General features: G+C 49.2%; 1 protein-coding gene across 1 annotated transcript; it reads right to left on the bottom strand.

Moving 5' to 3' along the window:
• Positions 1 to 12,381: 12,381 nt before the first annotated feature.
• LOC308128159 (uncharacterized protein) lies at positions 12,382 to 13,430 on the bottom strand (the record flags this gene model as incomplete). The annotated part of the gene is given in 4 exon segments (XM_080493838.1): positions 12,382 to 13,035; positions 13,039 to 13,134; positions 13,138 to 13,185; positions 13,347 to 13,430. Coding segments are annotated over 4 exon segments (882 nt in total).
• Positions 13,431 to 18,628: the final 5,198 nt, after the last annotated feature.

Raw genomic sequence — 18,628 nt, 5'->3', positions numbered from 1 at the left:
ACACAGGAAGGTGATGTTGCGATGCTTTTGAAGGACAGGGGGCTGTTCTGGCTGGACCGCAATTATACTGAAGCAGTGATGCTGATGGAAGGGATGTTTGAAACAATCGTCTTGGGAGATGGCATGGTACAAATGAGCTATCCTCTGATCGTCATCAGAAGCAAAGAGTTCAACCGGAAGTCGGTTCTGTTAAAGGTGGGGCGTGGAGGAGAGATATAGTACAAGAGCAACATCTTCGTGTTTGATAAAATCTAGATAAAGGGGCCTCACTTGTACGTTGAGTATGGGCATAGAAAGTATGTCTTATTGAACTGTCTCTACAACAGATACAATGGCGAGTTGATCCACCACTTTGAGGCAGAGGATCTACCCATACACTACATCAACCAAGTACACTACCACCGCAACACTAGGTCAGCTTCCTTGATCATGGTCGAGAGCAACGGGGTCACTCGGATGTCCTATTAAAACAAGCAGCCCTTACTGACCTGCTACTTCAACCAGACTATCAAAGAGAAGATCATCCTGACCCTTTAAATCCTGGGCACAGGCAGCATCGAGGAGCAGAATTTGACATTGGAGGTAAACGCCTACAACACCAACTCCTTTAGCCTCTTGAATTATATTCTCAGTGGGTCAGTGCTGTTCTGGCTGCTGCTGATAGTGTTCATCGTTACCATCATCTACATCTAGGCAAAGAGCAAGCGGATAACAAAGCAATTGAGAAGACTGATGACCTAGTCATAGAAGTACAAAGAGCTGGAGGAAGCAGAAGCCTAGTTGAAAAAAGAGCAGATTTGAATTATCTGGAGGATGGTATAAATTTATTATTAAAAAGACTGATGGAAAGGGGGATCCTGCTTGGACAGCTCAACCGCTTCTTCAAAATTGTTGTCGCTCCTGAGGTCAGCAAGGCTGAGAGAGTCAAGTCTGAGTGGAACTATTTTCTCTCTTTGCTGGCGGCCGATCATATCGAGGATTAGCGAATCGAGGTCTACCTCAACATCATCTAAAAATCAATAGCAAAGGATGGCAAGGACTGCACACGCTTCCACATCTAAGAGAAAGAAAACGTGCTGCCACTGTGTCGGACAGAGGCTTTCAGAGAACGCAGATAAAAGCCTCACTTAGCACCGGACATCCAGGCTGACCTGCACTTGTCTGTCAAAGAGCAGACCAACAACAACAGCAGCTTTTCAAATGAGCAGCAGCAGTTTACAGGCAGCCTGTTCGCCATGACAAAGAAACTGGTGACCATCTTCGAACGTGGGGAAAAGACCTTTGAGACGGTTGAGAAAGGACCACCTGAGAAGGCTGGACGCACCAATATCTTTCTGGACAGGATGGAGAAGTAAAGGAGAAGGAGGTATACATCCATGAATAGGTATCGCTACTGATCATTTCTATAGTTCATATCTGTCCCCCTCGCACCATCTAGCGACATATTAAGCAGCAGCATTATCCACAGTAGATGCAGCATTTCTTTATTGGGCTCGGTTAGCCTCGATTGCTATCGCAGCACAAGCAGCCCCAGAATCTTATGCAGCAGGCTAGCAGGCAGCAGGTTTAGGTTTAGGGGCTTTGTTTTGCCTTTTTGGGAGGAGGGGTGCTTCGTGGAGCTGAGTCTGTTTCTTTTGGGTTTGTAGTCGGTTTGTCAGGTTAGTCCTCCTATACCTACCCTATCTATTACTATCCCTGTACAGCCCTTTCAGACTGCATCCCTTCCGCACTGTCCACCATCAAACCAACAAGTTAGTTCAAGCTAGTTAAGCCCATAGTTAGTTACCATCCAAGCTAGCCTATTCAATTGCCAATCCATATATCGGTCATTGATAATTGATTAAGATTCATTAGACTTGGGTTATTACCTCGTGCATCATCTCGCTTATCTTTTATAGCATCTCGTTTAGGAATCGGGCTGGCCTTTTTACTGGGGATGGGGTTGCTGGGGGCTGGGCAAGAGGGGTTGGGGCTGGGCGTAGGTGCTTGATCTGGCTTATGATCTGTTCGACTGGCAGCCCAACCCTGGCTGAAATCTACATGTAGGATGAATCCCACTTCTCCTACAGCTCGGCAATGTCAGCCGGGTCGATCCTGTTTTAAAGGTCGGATTTGTTGCCCAGGAATAGGAAGGCTGCAGACCCGTTGATTGACCGGGCATCTTCAGCCATCAAGAGTGATTCTCTCAGAGACTGTTGTTTAGAGACATCGAATACGACGAGGAAGACCATGGCACCTCGATAGTAAGACCTCGTGATTGATCTGAATCGTTCCTGGCCAGCTGTATCCCAGAACTGGATCCTGTCTTAATTGGGCAAGGCATAGTTGCTGAACTAGATGCCGATGGTGGAGATATGCTAGTGAGTGAAATCCCTGGCAGTGATCCTGCTCAGAATGTTGGTCTTGCCGACCCCTGTCTCACCAATCAGCACCACCTTCGTTATCATCAATTTATGACATTCATTCTGATGCCTGCAGCTTTCATTCTTGCAGAACTTATGAGGTGGATATCTGTGCCTTATTCGCAGATACTTACAGGGGTGCCTTCCATCTCTAATCAAGATATCCTAACTCTTCATCCCTTTAATGCCCAGGCATGCTGATGGCCAGACTATCGGGGAGAGAGGTCAAACACTTGACGTGCTCACGTCTGCACCTCTGGTATCTGACTTGTCCAGCCATGATACCTGCTAAATCAACACTCCTGATCAGCCCACCTATGCACGATGGATGTCTTGCCCACCCCAGCTGTGCTGACCATCACTCCTTTATAACCATTCTGATTGATCGTATTAAGAAAGCAATGGAGAAAGAGTACAAAGAGCTTAAAGCTTTGAATATGAGTTTGCAGAGGGTGCTGGCCAGATTGAAGAGCACCTTGGTTGAAGCTGCCCCCTGCTTGTCTATCACCAACCCTGCAAGGCTCTACAGGCATTCCAGGGTTGCTACTTAACATTTTAAAAGATCAGCTTCTAAGGAAAGCAACAACAGCCATAAAGGGGATTCAACGCACCCGCACAAGCACATTGCGCAATCCACTAAGGACACGCTCAAACTCGACAGCTCTTTCTAGAAAAGATTGCAGCCAGCCTCCACTCGACAGCACAGCACCAGACAGCAGCATGAAAAATACCAGGAACCTCAACACTACTACCAGACTGCACACATCCAGCACAATCCACAGAACAGTCAGGACAGCCATCGCCACCAGCAAAAGCGACATGCTGTGAGTTCGATCTACTTGAACTAGGAGAGGAAGGCATCGACTGCCTAGGAGCAAAAGCTTTATGCAGTGCACAATTCCCCTGTCCACTACAGGAGTCAGCATCCTGTGGCCAGTTGGTACCAAGGTGTAGATCAGGATGAGCGATGTGTTTACTTTGGGAGGAAGGAGCCAGCCTTTTTGATGCATGCCAATTAAATGAGCTTCACCCAACCCCAGCACCCAGCCTACCAAGCTAACTTCTCCATCAAGAAGCATGTCCGAACATGCTCACAACCACCCTACCTGTCTTACAGCACACAACAACACTTATGATTACAAACAGTAGAATAGTCATGGCCTGATCCTTGAGCAGCTGTAGAGTGCTTTGCTGGCTTGTATCTCTCGCCAAAGGGTCTGGTTCTAGGCGAGGAGGTGGCTGTATTAGCAGTGGAGGGTGTGCAGGTGTTGCTGCTTGTGCTCTTCTTTCTGGAGGGGCAGGAGTTCTGTTTGGAGGCTGAGGAGCTGCGTTTGGAGGGTCTGCTTCTTGTGCTGGAGGTGGTTGTGTCTGGAGTCCTAGTGGGCAATCTGTTCTGTGATGGAGGATAGGCACTGCTCAGCTGTGTGTTGCTTGAGTAGTTACTGCCCATCACTCTGCATGAGCTGAGAGCTACTCCTTCTGGAGGACAAAGGCTTGATCTGAACAGTGGTGCGCTGATCAGCTGACTATTAAACTGCCTCTCGCATATGTTATATACAAATAATCAGGGCTGGTGGTGGGACGGTGGTGCGTGTGAGTGTTGATTTATAATTTGATTTTGATGGAGGAGGAGAAGGTCAGTCGTGATGACAATGAAATATTGAAGTACCAGAATTATATCAAGAGGCAGGCGACTGAGCTGTAGACTCTTAAGGAACAGCTCAAAAAGGAAAAGCCTAAAGGCGATAAAGCACACCTCGCCAAATTCGAAGCTGAGCTTAAGGCCTCTCGCTAAGAAAGCATCAAACTGGCCAATGAACTAAAAGCCTGCCGAGATTCCAACACCAGACAAGAGAAATAGACCCTCAACTTGTACGACCAAGTAGCCAAGAAATAGGCTGATCTAAAGGGCTGCAGGGAAGCAATGGGCAAGCTTGAATCTGAACTGAAGGTGTCAAGGAGTGAGGCTAACCGGCATAACCTGGCTGCGGAAAAGGCACAGGCTTAGCTCCAGATGGAAAGAGAGGATCGAAGGAGGTTTTAGAGCTAGCTCAAAGACCTTCGCAGAGAGATGAAGGAGGCCATCAAGAAGGAGAAGACTGATCTGTCGACCAGCCATCGAATGAGCAAGAAGGAGACAAAGGATTAAAAAGAGAGCTAGAGAGAGTGCGACAGGCTGCGTGACTAGCTGAGGCAGGTCTCAAGCCTAGATCAAACGACTGCAGTAGGAACTAGTAGTCAGACAGCAAGCCATCAAGGACTTGAAAGAAAGCAGTAAACGAGTCGAGGCGTAGCTGAAGGTCTAAGCCTCTGACAAGGAAAGACTGCAGGATGATTTCCGAAGGTTGAAGGAGGATGTCAGGACTGCCAAGGATTCAAAGTAGGCGAAGGACAAGACCAGCGTGGATCTGCTGGCCTTGCAAGGGCAGATAAAGAAGATGACTGCTGATGAGAACAGGAATGTTGCTGCTATCAAGAACCTGGAGTACCAGCTCAACATGGTCAAGCACTAGCTGGAGAAGAAGGACCTTGCGCTCTTCTAGGGCAGGGAGGAGATCAAGGCCGTCAATGAGAGTTTGAAGATCGCCAAGCAGGCTGAAAAGAAGGTCTAGAGCTTCTACAAGAACAAGCTCAAGGAAGCTGAGAAGTCGAGGTAGCACTCAGCCAGGTTAAAGACTGAGCCGGATAGTCGGGAGTACAAGGAAGAACGCAAAGAAGAGTCTGAAGAGCAGAAGAAGCACAGCCGAGTTCTTGAGAACAAGGACAAGAAACTACGGGAGGCTGTCAACCTGCAAGAACGGGCTATGAAAGAGTTGCAGCAGGTAAAGTTCGAGCTGTCTTAGAGTAAATGGTAGAACAAGCGGCTAGGCAAAGAACTGGACCTCAAGACCAAATAGATGCATCGCTTAATAGCTCAGAACCGGCCAGTCACGATCGACTCTTCAACCAGCAAGAAACGACAGAAGGCACAGGACTAGCCAGGTGAGGCGGACAAGCCACAATCCTTCTAGTAATTTCTGCACAGCATGTGATCCCATAACGTCTGTGTCAAACAGGATATCGTTGTCAAGCATGTCCTTTCAGCTGTTCGTTCAGCTTGTACAGCGACATGAGGAAGGCTTTGTTCTGCTAGTAGAAGTCGAGTTACTTGTCGGCTGCCTCTTGGATGGTTGCCAGGTAGAAGTGCAGACGGTACTCGAGGAGTCGCATGTACTCATGCTGGAGGATGGCTGCAGTCAGTTTTTCAGCCTCCTCCCACATCTTGGTGCGCTCAATGCCCTTTTCAAGCTAGTCTTTGAGATGCCTGATCTGTTCCTCCTTGCTGATGCTCTGAAACATGTCTTTAAAGAAGCTCTTGATGGAAGTCTTGCCGGCCATCAGATCGCTGATGTCCTTGCGGAAGTCATCACACTTCTTCTGCTAGGCTTGCTTGTGGCTGATGATGCTAGAACGTGAGGCAAACGCCTGCAAGAAGGCATCGTTCTAGCTGTATCCACGCTTCATTATCTCTGTCACTAGGTCCAGCCCGTTGGTAGTCTACCCCTTCTTGCCGATGATCTGGGTGATATCCGTGATGTTCTAGTCCTCGAAGATTAGTTTGCCATGCTCTTCACCATAGTACTCCTTGAGGATGTTCTGCTCGTAGTCAGGCATCAGCTTGCTGGAGAACACCATGAAGTTGTTGATGAACTCATACCGTGATTCTGACAGCTCGATGGTTTTCTCAAGGACCAGAGTCATGTTCTTCTGCGTGCTCTAGAGGGTTCGTTAGGTAGTCGTCACCCAGACATTGATCTAGGAGGCTTTCTTGCCCTCTAAGAGGGTTTTGAACAGCTGGTCGTATTTCTCCTTCATGGGGATGATGTTCAATCTGGGGACAGTGCCTAGTACCTTCTAGGGGTCAGCTCTGCGCAGGAGTATCTGGAACTCATCCGAGTAGTAAAGATACTTGGCCAGACTGACTTTCTCACAGAAGTATTGCAGTCCGCGTCTGCGCTACTCCAAGAACTTGTCTTTCTTGTTGCCCATCACCTTCTTCTCAGGCACTGGGGGGACATACACTCCCAGCCAATTGTGCACCATCGCCTAGCGAGTCGACCAGAACTCATTGAACTTCCTGCGCAGATCAAAGCTGCCATTCTTGTCCTGTCCGACCAGCCGATAGTCAATCCTGCTGCCGTCAATACTCACTTTCGGCTCAAGCACTTCGACGTGGATGTCAGTGGAGTCAGCCATCAGGGGCTAGAACACACTTCTGCTGGACATCAACATTGGTATTATATGTTGCCTCTGATTCTATTGCAGGTGCTAGGTGCTGCCTAGAACGTGACCAAGACCTACCTGGACAAGTGGTTCAAAGGCAAGTGGCTGCCCTCTCTCAAGCCTATCAACAACCTGACCAGGGATGGCGGTTCACTGCAGGTCTTTTTCCAGTACATGACAAAAGAGATCTTCATTCTGGAGAAACCTTATGTCAATGAAATCATGGTTGAGTTCTTGATCCCTAAATACGAGAATGGGAAGGTAGTGGTGGCTTATGTGCCAGTGGCACTAGCTGACGACTACACATGGCACGGCAATCAAACCATTCTCATCTAGTCTTACGACAGATAACGACACAAAAACAGCTATTATTGTCCCACCTCCTACCTTATCTCTCTCTAGCCGCAGAACAACTCCTACAGCCCTCAGAGTGCGACCCTCCATGTCACCTTGACCAGCTAGGTCTGTGGGTTCGAGATGGAGGGCAGTGCGATTCTAAGTCATATGGGGGTGCAGGCAACTCTGTACGCAGTGCTCCTGTCAGCTGTGATAGGGTTGCAGATCGCATGTGCGATGAGGATGACGCACCTCATCGAGACGAATGGAGAGGCCACCAAATACAGCCTTGTCACCATCATGCTGTGCAACATCCAGGATTTCTTCACCACCATGAGCCTGTTCCAGTTCCTGATGGGTGCGCAGGAGTTCTACTTGTTCTTGACCTTGCCCTTGTTCATGTCTGCAGCACTGTCCCTGCTCTTCGACATGAAGCTGGTGATGCTGGTGTGGCGGGCCAAGTATGCCAACCAAATTGGCACGCCCCAAGAGTTCCGAAAGAAGCTGACCCATTTCTACCTGTACTTCTATGCAGTGCTGATTGGCTAGATCGTGATGAAGTACTTCTTCCCTATGACACGTGGAGCCTTCTCTTGCCTAGCTTCGTGATTCTGCCGCAGATCGTGCATAACTACTTCCAGGGCAACCGCCCTCTGTCCCGCCCCGAGTACCTAGTGGGCTTTCTGGGCCTTCGACTGACTTTGCCCCTGTACTACAACGGGTGTCCTGAGAATCTCTACCTGCAGGAGCCGAACGAGCTGTACTGTCTGCTCGCAGTCTCAGCGTATTGTCTCCAGGTTCTCCTGCTGATGGCTCAGAAGGTGTTTCGGGCCGAGGCTCTGCACTCCCAGGTGGATGATTCCTGGGTACTATGAGTACGTGGTGTCAGTGAAGCTGGAAGAGGCACAGGACTGTCCGATCTGCATGGAAGGGCTGGACTCGACAAGGTCAGCTCTAAGCTAGCCATTGATCTCGCAGTAGGTGATGAGGACTCCATGCGGGCACATCTTCCATCCCGAGTGCCTACGATCCTGGATGGATGTCAGACTAGAGTGTCCAGCCTGCAGACACACCATCCCCCCGCTTAGATGTGAAACTACACGACTCATAACAATCTGTTATAATGATGGAGCATATTTGCATAGGCCTTACTGCTGGAGAAGGATGCATGTTGGCAGATACAGCCTGTCCGGGTGAGCTGCTTCATCTACAGGTCTGTTCAGGTTCGGCATGCTGCTGGTGCTGATACTGGGCTTCATGATCTACATCACCAGTATCAACCCACTCAACATGTTCATCTACCTCACCATGTGGGGCTACACCCCTTCACCGCACTCTATCTGATGGCCTGCTGTTGCGGGACAGCTGTCCGCTCTCCAAAGTGCCGTGGGGGCTGATCACCCTGGTGTTCGAGATGGGCATTCTCTCTTGAACTGGCGATCACCATCCTGTACTGGGCTCTGCTGTTCCCTATTGCCGAGGATAAGAGTGTCGGACTGGTGGTGCAGAACATCATCATACACCTGCTGCCCCTGCTGGTGCTGTGGACTGACTTCTGGGTGTCAGGGGTGAGGGTGAGGAGTGGCTCCATTAGACTGTTAGCAGTGGTGACCATTGCCTACATCTGTGTTAACTGTGGTACTCTTTGTCCTACCAACCCGTCTACCCAATCATCACCTACAAAGACCTCAATTCCTACTTGTACATGCTAGCGGCCTTCTCTCTCGTGGTGGCTCACAATCGACTGGCTGCTTCCTAAGCAACAGGATGAAGCCAGCTGCAATCTCGCCCTTGTTGCATTAATGATGATGTAAGTGTATGGTGTATGGTGGGGGTCATGCAGTGAGCAGCTAGTGGAGGGTGAGGAGGGTGTGGGGGATCGTGGATGACTTGGATGGTTAGTGAGCAGCTAGGACATCTGGCTACATCGATGCCCTCGGTTGAGTTCCTACAGAGGAGATGACAAACCTTTCACCACAGGGACAGGGGTAATAGAGCTTCCCCTCCTCAGCCTTAAAATCCATGTCCTCAATCTCCACCTCATCGTAGAACGACATCAATCAATTCTTTTATGGTATATCAGAAAAAGGGCTTGGTGCGGACCGTTAGGATTATGGCTGACAGTACGCAGAGTAGGACAGTCAGCCCCTGCCAGCAGCAACCAGTCCAGAATGCTGCTCTATACCACACCTAGGTATTCTAGAGGGTCGATCGCTATCTACTTCCATCCACTATGCCGATGAACTCTTCTCCTTTGAAGAACCTTGTAGCCAGAATCACATAGCCGTATCGCATGGGGCTTATGAACTGCGCCAGTAGATGTAGCTCTTCAAGGACTCGTTGTTGACCAGCAGCCCTCCAAAGACGAATACTGGGACAGTGGTCACCACGGTGGTGGGGATGTCTTGGAACAGGGAACCCATGATAGCTCCTAAGCCGAGTCCACTAATACTCAGCATGAATGTGACTGCAAACATCTAGAGGAAAGGAGTCCACTCCTGCTTGAATCCGCAGAAGATGTAGATCGTCGAGATTATGATCACGTTCTGCAAGAACTTTATCGGGATTTGGAAGAGGAACACTGCCAGGCTGTAGACTGGCACCCTGTACAGCCTGGAGGCGTTCTCCTTGCCGACTAAGATCTTCTGCACGGGGACTGGTTAGCATGCTGACAGTGCAATGAGAACTCGAAGTTGGAAGTCCCCAGCTGAAAGAACATGGTGATGAACAGGCAGCTGATCACCTCGTCCATGTACCTCAGATCCTCTTCGATAGGACTGGGCTGAGGCGGCTTCTATTGACCGATGTTGTAGAAGACGCTAGAAATGAGGAGAATGGAGATGAGGGTAGAAAGGGGAGTGCCTACAATGGCCACAGGACTCTTAAAGAAGGTGATGAAGGCCCTGTAGTACAGCAAGCTAAACTCACTCCACAAAGAAAGGCTCTGCTGCTGCAAGAAAACCAGTGGTTCATAACTGAGCTCGTCTTCTTTCATGGCCTCCCTTTCTAAGTAAAGAACGTATTTTTCATGGGTGAGGGTTTTCCTCCTGTGGTTCAGCAGCAGAGAACGGTTCAGTTCTTACATGAGGATTTCAGCTGGGACGGGGTTGACCGTGCTTACCCTCACCCCGATCTTGGCCATGTACTCGAGTACTAAGAGTGCTTTACCTTGGTAGACAAGTTGTCCTTAGGCTAGGACGATCAGCCTATCGAAGAGTTGGTAGATGAAGGAGGAGGGCTGGTGGATGGTTTGCAAAATGATTTTGTTCTATTGACTCAACCCCTTCAAAATGCGCATCAGCAGTAAGGCGTTATAACTGTCCAGACCTGAGGTAGGCTCATCCAGCAGCAGTATGGTAGGATCGGCTAGCAGCTAGAGTGCAATTGCCAGCCTCTTTTTCTAGCCTCCTGAAATCGACTTGATTAGGTGTCCCCCTACCAAAGAATGTTAGCACTTCAGCAGCTGCAGCTTACTTATCAGTTCATCCACTCTCCTCAACTCCTTGCCTCTGAACTTGGCCACGAACTCCAGGTTCTGACGCACTGTTAGAGTCTACCACAGGTAATCGTCTTGAGAGACGAAGCAGCCTATCTCTGCGAACTTTTCAGGGCTGTATTAAAGGCCGTTGAGAGTCTTCTTGCCCTTTATGACATACTGCCCGTCGATGCGGCCAGCCAGATAAGCCAAGAGCGTGGACTTACCTGCGCCAGAAGGACCCATGATAGTGGTGACTTCTCCAGAGGTAGTTCTGATCGAGAGATTGCGGAGTATGAACCCAGAGGTAGAGCAGGAGACCTCCTCTAGGTCAGTTTGCAGCACAATGGGTGCAGGGGCAGTAGCTGGCATTTCTAGAATAGTTCTATCTATCAAACATGTCGTGTTTGGAAGGAAGGAAGGGGATTTAGATCGTGCTGCATTGGTAGGCAATAGAATGATGCTCTTTTAGGTTTATGACATCTTTTCATTGTGTATGTTTCTTTTCATTCTAGCTGGCCTTGTCTGTAGCCAACGAATCAACTTTCAAACCTTTGCCCTGCAAACTCTACGATGCACTCTTGCGACCTTCAATTTCTCGGGATGCACCTCTTGTCCTCCATATTCCTATCCCACCTTAATCCTGGACTTCAATGCTTGCCAGCCATGTCCGACAGGCTGCAGCACCTGCAGCTCTCCTACCAACTGCACAGCATGCAACAAACAGTACACTTTGTCTAGCAACAACAAGACCTGCCTGTGCAGAAACACAAAGACCAACTGTGCAAAGCCAGACATCAACTGCCCAACCAACTCGTACGCATCATACCTCACGAACTCATGCCAGCCATGCCCCTACCTTTCAGGGTGTGCCTCCTGTGCCTCTTCTACACTCTGCAGGAATTGCTCGGCAGGCTTCTATCTTACCTCGGCAGCATCGTGCACAGGCTGTCCTGCCTTCTGCAGCCATTGTAGTGAGACTGAGTGTGGTGAGTGTTTTGAAGGGTATGATGTGGACTAGAGTGGGGAATGCACTGCTGCAGAGGGGGAGAATGCGTTTTGTCCGCCCAACACCTTCTCCTTCAACGGGGATGCCAGGTTTGTACCACTGGACTGTCCTGCTAGTTCTGCAGGGATGCTAATACCTGTACCTCTTGTAACATGGGGTACTACCTGTCAAATGCAGACATGGACCACCAGCAGTTCATGCCGTGTCTAGCATGTCCACCCTCCTGTGCAACCTGCGTGTCCTCAGTGGAGTGCACATCTTGCATTGCCAACTCGACTGACTGTCTGCACAATCCCTGTCGAGCAGTCAGCTCAGGGTGTTCCAACTGCATGTATGGAGAGGAGGGAGTCAACTGTCTGAGCTGCAGCTTCGAACAGTACTTGACTCTGGCTTACCAATGTGCCAACTGTCCTGTCAACTGCAACTACTGCACGAGAGGAGGTACATGTCAGGGCTGTTCGGATGGGTTCTACGCATACGAAGGGATCTGCGTGCCATGCTCTGCACAGTGCCTGTCCTGCAGTTCGAGCTACCATTGTGAAGAGTGCAGACAGGGGTACTATCCAAGTGGAGCAGGGTGCCTGACCTGTCCCTAGAACTGCTTTTACTGCAAGTAGGGGCAGTCCTGCCTGGCCTGCTTGACAGGGTACGAGTCTGCTGGAGAGGGACAGTGCAAGAGTGAGCATAGCAATGTAGGAGTGATAATAGGACTTGAAGTGGGACTAGCCATAATGGTGATAATAATGCTGGTGATGGTGTATTTCTGTGTCGCCAAGAACAAGGGAAGCCGGCAGCAATCGCCGGGTGGGTACGTCTAGATCAACTGACAGTGCCAATAAACTATCATTCAACAAGACTGCATTGTTTGTATCACAACTAGGTATTTCATAGGCATGTCAGATTACGAAGCGGCTGATGTCCTCTTGCTTTAGGTCTGAGAAGTAGGCATGCTTTAGTGCTTCTTTTACTGAAATGCGCTTGGCTGGGTCTAGCGCTACCAGCTTTAGTAGTAGGTCCAGACCCATCCGGTCGAAGGAAGGAAGCACCTCTTCAGGTTTGCAAGGCTTGAACCGCGGGAAGGTGGGCTTGAAGTCAGGCAGGTTCACCAAGTTGGGCCACTCCTTTGAGCTGGGAGTGCCGAAGAACTGGAAGATCTTAAAAATTTGGTCGATCTCGCAATCGCCAGTGAACAGCGCCTTCTTTTCCATCAGCTCAGCAAAGATGCACCCACAGGCCCACGTATCAACGCCTAAGGCGTACTGTCTCTGTCCCAGTAGGACCTCAGGGGCACGGTACCACAAGGTTTCGATTTCATGGGTGAGGGTTCTAATAGGGATGCTAAAAGCACGGGCCAGTCCAAAGTCCGCCAATTTGATGACGTTGTCCTTGGATATGAGAATGTTTTGAGGCTTGAGGTCTCGGTGGATGATCCGGCGGGAGTGACAGAAGTGCACGGCGTTGAACAGCTGGAACATCAGCAGTTTGACCTCGTAGGGGGGCAGCTTCGACTTTAAAGACTTTAGGTGTTTCCGAAGGTCGTTGTCGAGGTACTAGAAAACCAGGTTTAGACGCTTTTCAGAGGGCATGTAATCCACTTCCTTGAGGTTGACGATATTGGGGTGGGGCTGCAGCTCCTTGAGAATGGAGATTTATCGCATGGCGGTAGAAGGCATTCCCTCGTCCTCATTGTCAAGTTTGATCTTTTTGACAGCCAGGAGTGCCCCAAAGGTATCCCTGCACTTCCAGACCACCCCATAAGTACCCTCCCCAATTTTCTACAGCTTCTCGTACTTGATTCTCTACTTCCTGTCCATTTGAATTATAACTGATTTTGCTCTTTCTAATTTCAAGGGTCACACACAAAGCGAGTGGCTTTAGTGCACCAGCACAGCTTATTAGCCGCTTTGAGGTAGGACTGGATGGGCTGCCAGTTAATCAGAGACATGGTCTAACCAATTCATTTAATCATTTCTTCAACGCCTTATGGTTGAAGAGATTTTCATAGGCCTTATAAGCGCCATTGGAGGACTCCTGCTTCTCCTGATGCTGCTGATCTACCTTTACTTTAGGTATGTCACTGGGGAGGAAGACCAGAGAGTCATTCCTGACAGACTTTTCGCATGTCCAGATATGCAGTACTTGCAGGCTGGGCAGCAAACCCAGCAGCAAAGCGACTGTGTGATCTGCCTCTAAGAGTTCAGCTCCTAGTCAATAGTAAAGAAGATATTCTGTGGGCATGTCTTCCATTCGGAGTGCATCGTTAAGTGGGTGGACAAGCATGAAGTGTGCCCGTATTGCAGGGCACCGATATAGGAGGAACTGCCTCAGAAGAGGGCACGACAGCCTGCGAGGAGGGAGGTGGAAATGAGAATGCAATAAAGTTTTTAGCATGTGCAGGAATAATCCATCTGATTTTTTATGACTGCTATGAGCCATTCGGATGCTGTTCGCACTAAAATTGTCAGGCCTTTGTCCATCGTTGCTGTCCCTGAGGAGGAAGAGCTGGAGCAGGAGCTGCGGAAGGGGATGCAACTTGAGTAGAAGCTGTACTAGCTAAGAGGCACTCAGACCAATAACCGCAAGCTACTGGGACAGCTGAACAACGAGTGTGAAGAGGTCGAGAGGGAGTGGGCAGCAGTAGCGCGAGATATAAACCGGATTAATGCCCAGATGAAAAGCAGCGCATAGAAAGTTGAGTAGAACAGGCATCTGCTGGAACTACGAGAGGGGATGGTTGAGAGGATGAACGGCATACTTTAGGAGCAGAAGGATGGGTGTGACTTTGAGTCGATGGTAGCCTGGTAAAAGACAAGGATCATGGAGCTCGAACTAGACAAGCTGCACATTCTGGAGAAGATGCTGGCCTTGTAAAAGCAAGTCTGCACTGCTCGGACCGTAAAGAGGAGGTGAGGTGAGATAACAGGTCATTTAGAACGCTTCTTTGACTGCTTGCTGGATGGTCTGCCAGGCTTTGTCATCTTGCTCTCATAGTAAATGTCAGTCATGCTTTTGCCTAACTAATCGGCCCAGAGGACTTTACCTGCCCCTTCGAGAGAACGATCTGGAGAAGGACCGATCCGGCCATTGAGGAAGGTGTTGGTGATCAAGAGCTAGTCAGGATCCTCTTTGTTCGAGTATTCCTGCCAGTTCAAACTCATCGGACCACATCCAGCCAAGGCTAGTTCTGTCTACAAGGCAACCAGCCAATCAACAGCCCTCGAACACAGGAAGAACTTCACCTTGAACTGGCACAACTCAAGAGCCTTGCGATAAGGCCACCTGAACCTGCGCATCAGATAGACCAGTGCTACAAAGCAACAGCTAGAGTTGATCGACGTACTGTAGATGATGGTGGTCGTGCCTTCTTTGAGGCCTTGCTCGATGAACTGGTAGACCTACTCACTGAGCTATTGTGGAGGGGAGGAGGGAGGATGTCCCTAGTGGAGAGGGAGAGAGAGGTAGGTGAGACCATAGGGCTAGTAGTGGTGGGGGAGAGAAGGGTGTGCGACAATACAGCGCTGGGTGTGCAAGGAAGCAAGCAGTGAATAATTCTGTTGAGCATGCCACACGTCTGCCACTGCATTGCTAGCCATCCAAAGCCCATCCCTTACAATAACCAGCTCATCCTTCTGCATAAACCAATTCTTAATTATTGGGGCATGGCGAGAAACATCAACCGACATTAAGAACTTGTCAGTGCTGTATAGCATTACAAAGTCCTTCCTTTGCTCATCTATGCAGATTGGAGTAGGCCTAGTCTCGCCCTCAAGTCTGTCTTTGTTGATTCGTGTCTGAGTAGTGGCCTTGACTGTGCACTCTATGCTGAAATCGATCAGGATTATGAGGTGGCTCAGCTGTTCGATATTGAGACTGTGCCCACCATTCTCCTCATCGCAGCAGGCACATCTGGCTTGACTATTCTCGAGAAGAGGAGAGGCAATGCTGAAGGAGGGGTCCATGAACTGTGCAAAATAGCAGCTTCAAAACACAAATGATATAAGTCAGATCTTATTAATCATTCATGCACGCGATGGACAGCAAGCTGAGAGTACAAAAGTTGAAGAGCTTGTTGGCAGGGGCCACTGACCTGACCTTCAAGAATTAGCTCAGCTGGCTTGAAGGTATCAAGGACAAAATCGAGTTCGATCCTGAGCTGCTCCCCACTTTGGAACGGATAGTCTAATCCGGCAGGAAGCAGTCAATAGCCCCCAAAAAAGCCATTCTGCTCAAATATGACAAGCTGTAAGAACAGTACCTGCTTTATCTGTACGCTCTTCAGCTGCACAGCATAGACCTGAGATAAAAGGACAATCCGAAAGTAAGTCAAAGTGTGATGAACTAGGGAGTAGCTGAGCTGAACGAAACCTTTGTGCAGTTGGATATCTACAGCAAGGATAACAAGGAGATCGAGACCAAGTTCTTCCAAGATTTTCATGAGCGACTGTCCAAAACCTAGCTCAAAAAGCAGTTCAAGCTGATAGTGTTGAGAAAGGCAGAGGTGACAAAAAAAGGACTGAAGGAGTTCCTTCCAACCCCTGATCAACCACCTGCCCCTCCTCAAGAAGAGATGAAGCGACGCACCTCCTTCCAAAAGCTGGACAAGAAGAAGATCCTTGAGGAGTAGAAGCCTGTCTAGCTCAGCAAAAGGTCATAGCGAGACAAAGACAAGGCTGAGAGGGCGGCTCTCATCAGTCTGGTCGACAGGAGAGTGAGGGAATTGGCTGGTTTGAGTGGCAGCTCAGTCTAGCCAGGGTTCTCGCAGTAGCTCTACGAGTATTTCAACAAGTTCATGATGGGCATGCTTTAACAACTGGTCAAGTATTCCTCCATCGAGAATGAAGGCCACCAGTATCTGGGCAACGAGTTCAGACTGTTTGAAAAGAATTAGTTCCCAGCCGGTCTGAAACGCTTAAAGCCATTCGGAGAGTCTCTTGCTGATGCGTATTCTGCCCCCTTGCCAAGCAAGAGACGCATTGTCAAGCTTTACAAGGTGCCTATCTACAACCCCCTTGAAGACTACACAGTCATACTGGAGATGTAGGCTGAGCAGGAGGCAGGGCTTGTCAAAGAACTCAGTGATGAGATCGGCAGGTATCGCAACAAACGATAGATTGAGAAGGAGGTGCTTGAGTCTTTGTACATGTAGGCGAAAAACCTGTCGCCTGAGATAACTCGATAGTACGAGCGTGCACACAGTCTGAGAGAGCATGGCAGAAAGCCCTTGAACAAGCGCCTTACCATCCGAATAACAGCCATTCAAGTCTGGCTGGAGGACCACGATATCCCTCATCTCCTAGAAAAGAGCTACTTCAAGTGAGTCAGTGATCCTTGTATGACATGTCTTACTATCATTAACTTAGAGCTTAGATCACCGGGGTTGGGGTTGGGGTTGGGGTTGGGGTTGGGGTTGGGGTTGGGGTTGGGGTTGGGGTTGGGGTTGGGGTTGGGGTTGGGGTTGGGGTTGGGGTTGGGGTTGGGGCTGCACCTCCTCTACTTATAGTAGGTCCTAATCCGCAGGGTTGAGGTATTGCAGACTATTGAACCATTCCAGCTTGTCACTGTCCCACCACACAAGAGAGCAAGGTCAGACACTTTGCCAACAACTTGTGGTACAGATCCTGCCTATCCTGAGACTCGATTCCAAGATGCCTCAAAAACTAGATGACAGTGTCCTGCATGGCGATGCTGACCTGAACTTTCTTGAGGCGAGAGAGGTCAGCATAGTTATTGTCCCAGAAGAGGCACTAGCGAGTGGGCAGGGTGGAGTCTGAGACTAGAATGGTTGCCTTTGAGTGTTAATGGTCGCTTTTGTTGGGCTATGAGAGGGCTTTTGTGGTGGGTCTAGGAAAGCCCCTTTTTGCAATGGAATTGTTCGAGGAAGATGCCATGAGATTGTACACCCCGATTTTCTACATGAGATTGTCGTCCATCTGTTTGAGCACTGGAGCTACATACTGGCTGGACATTTCCTGTGAGCCGAAGATAGCCACAGCAATGCGCATCACTGCCTTTCGAGTGAGCGAAGAGGGGTGGATGTCATCCTCCTTACGGATCTGCTTCTTGAGCTAGAACTATTTGACGAAGTTCATTTTCAGTTCCTTCTCCACAATGCTGCGCATGAACAGGAAGAAGACCAGGTCTTCCCCCGAGAACTACTCGGCGATGAACCTGTCAAAGATGGTGAGGTTGTACAAGGGCTGGCGAGCGAGATAGTAGGAGAGGCCCTAGAGCAAGACGGGTAGTGACTCCCCCCTCTTGATCCGTTCTTTGGTAGAGAGGTACACTTCAGTGAATTCAGATAGCTTTCCTCCTCCACCGACATAGTCACCACACATCTTCTGTGACTTCAGACGCATCGTGTTGCGAGTGAAGTTTGCACTGTAGATCTATTCGATCAGTTTGCAGAGGTGTGGCATGGTTATCTTCTTGCGATTAGCCACCACCTTGCCTACAGAGATTGGCGACTTGTTGATACTTTTCTCTTGGCTTTTCTTGCTGTCCCGGTTGATGATGTTGTTGGCGATTGTACTCAGCACCTTTTGGTTGTGGTCCGGTTGTTGCTGAGGTGGCAGTACGTTGCTAGGAGTGTGCTGGGTTGACCCCTTTTTGGGGAGTGGTGCAGCGAGGACGAGGTTGTCCTTTCTGAAAGTGGAACACTGAGCGGGAGTGCCTATTCTCTTTTGCACTCTTGAGCATTGCCGTTAAACAATAGAGCTATTTAATATCACTGCTAAACAACATTTCAGCTGGCAACTTGCCCACTTCACAAGCCCAGTATGCCTTTCCTCCCGCGGATCATTACGCTTGCTGCTGGTTGGATGTTCACATGATAGGTTTATGATGCTATGCAGATAAGGTAAGGCAAGGTAAAAGGCAAGGCAATTTAAGGTGAGGAATGATCAGAAAAGCATTATGACAGCAGGTGTTCAGCCTGACGTGCTTTTCATCCTTTCATCTTATTATGTTAGATTAATGATATAATGCTGATCAGCATTGGCAGGTACGAATGGGCTCTTATTTCTAGTTCAGCCTTATCGCTTTTAGTCCTGTAGCCTGTGCCTAGCTTCACTCCGGAGTTAGGGTTGTGAGGGTCGATTTATTAAGCCTCCACTTTTCTCAGTACAATCTAGGCAGCCTGCTCAA

Source organism: Lipophrys pholis (assembly GCF_963383615.2).
Source record: "Lipophrys pholis genome assembly, contig: SCAFFOLD_271, whole genome shotgun sequence".
In the NCBI taxonomy this organism is placed as follows: Eukaryota; Metazoa; Chordata; class Actinopteri; order Blenniiformes; family Blenniidae; genus Lipophrys; species Lipophrys pholis.
The sequence above is the reverse complement of the archived record's forward strand: the minus strand, read 5'-3'. Positions and strand labels throughout refer to the sequence as shown.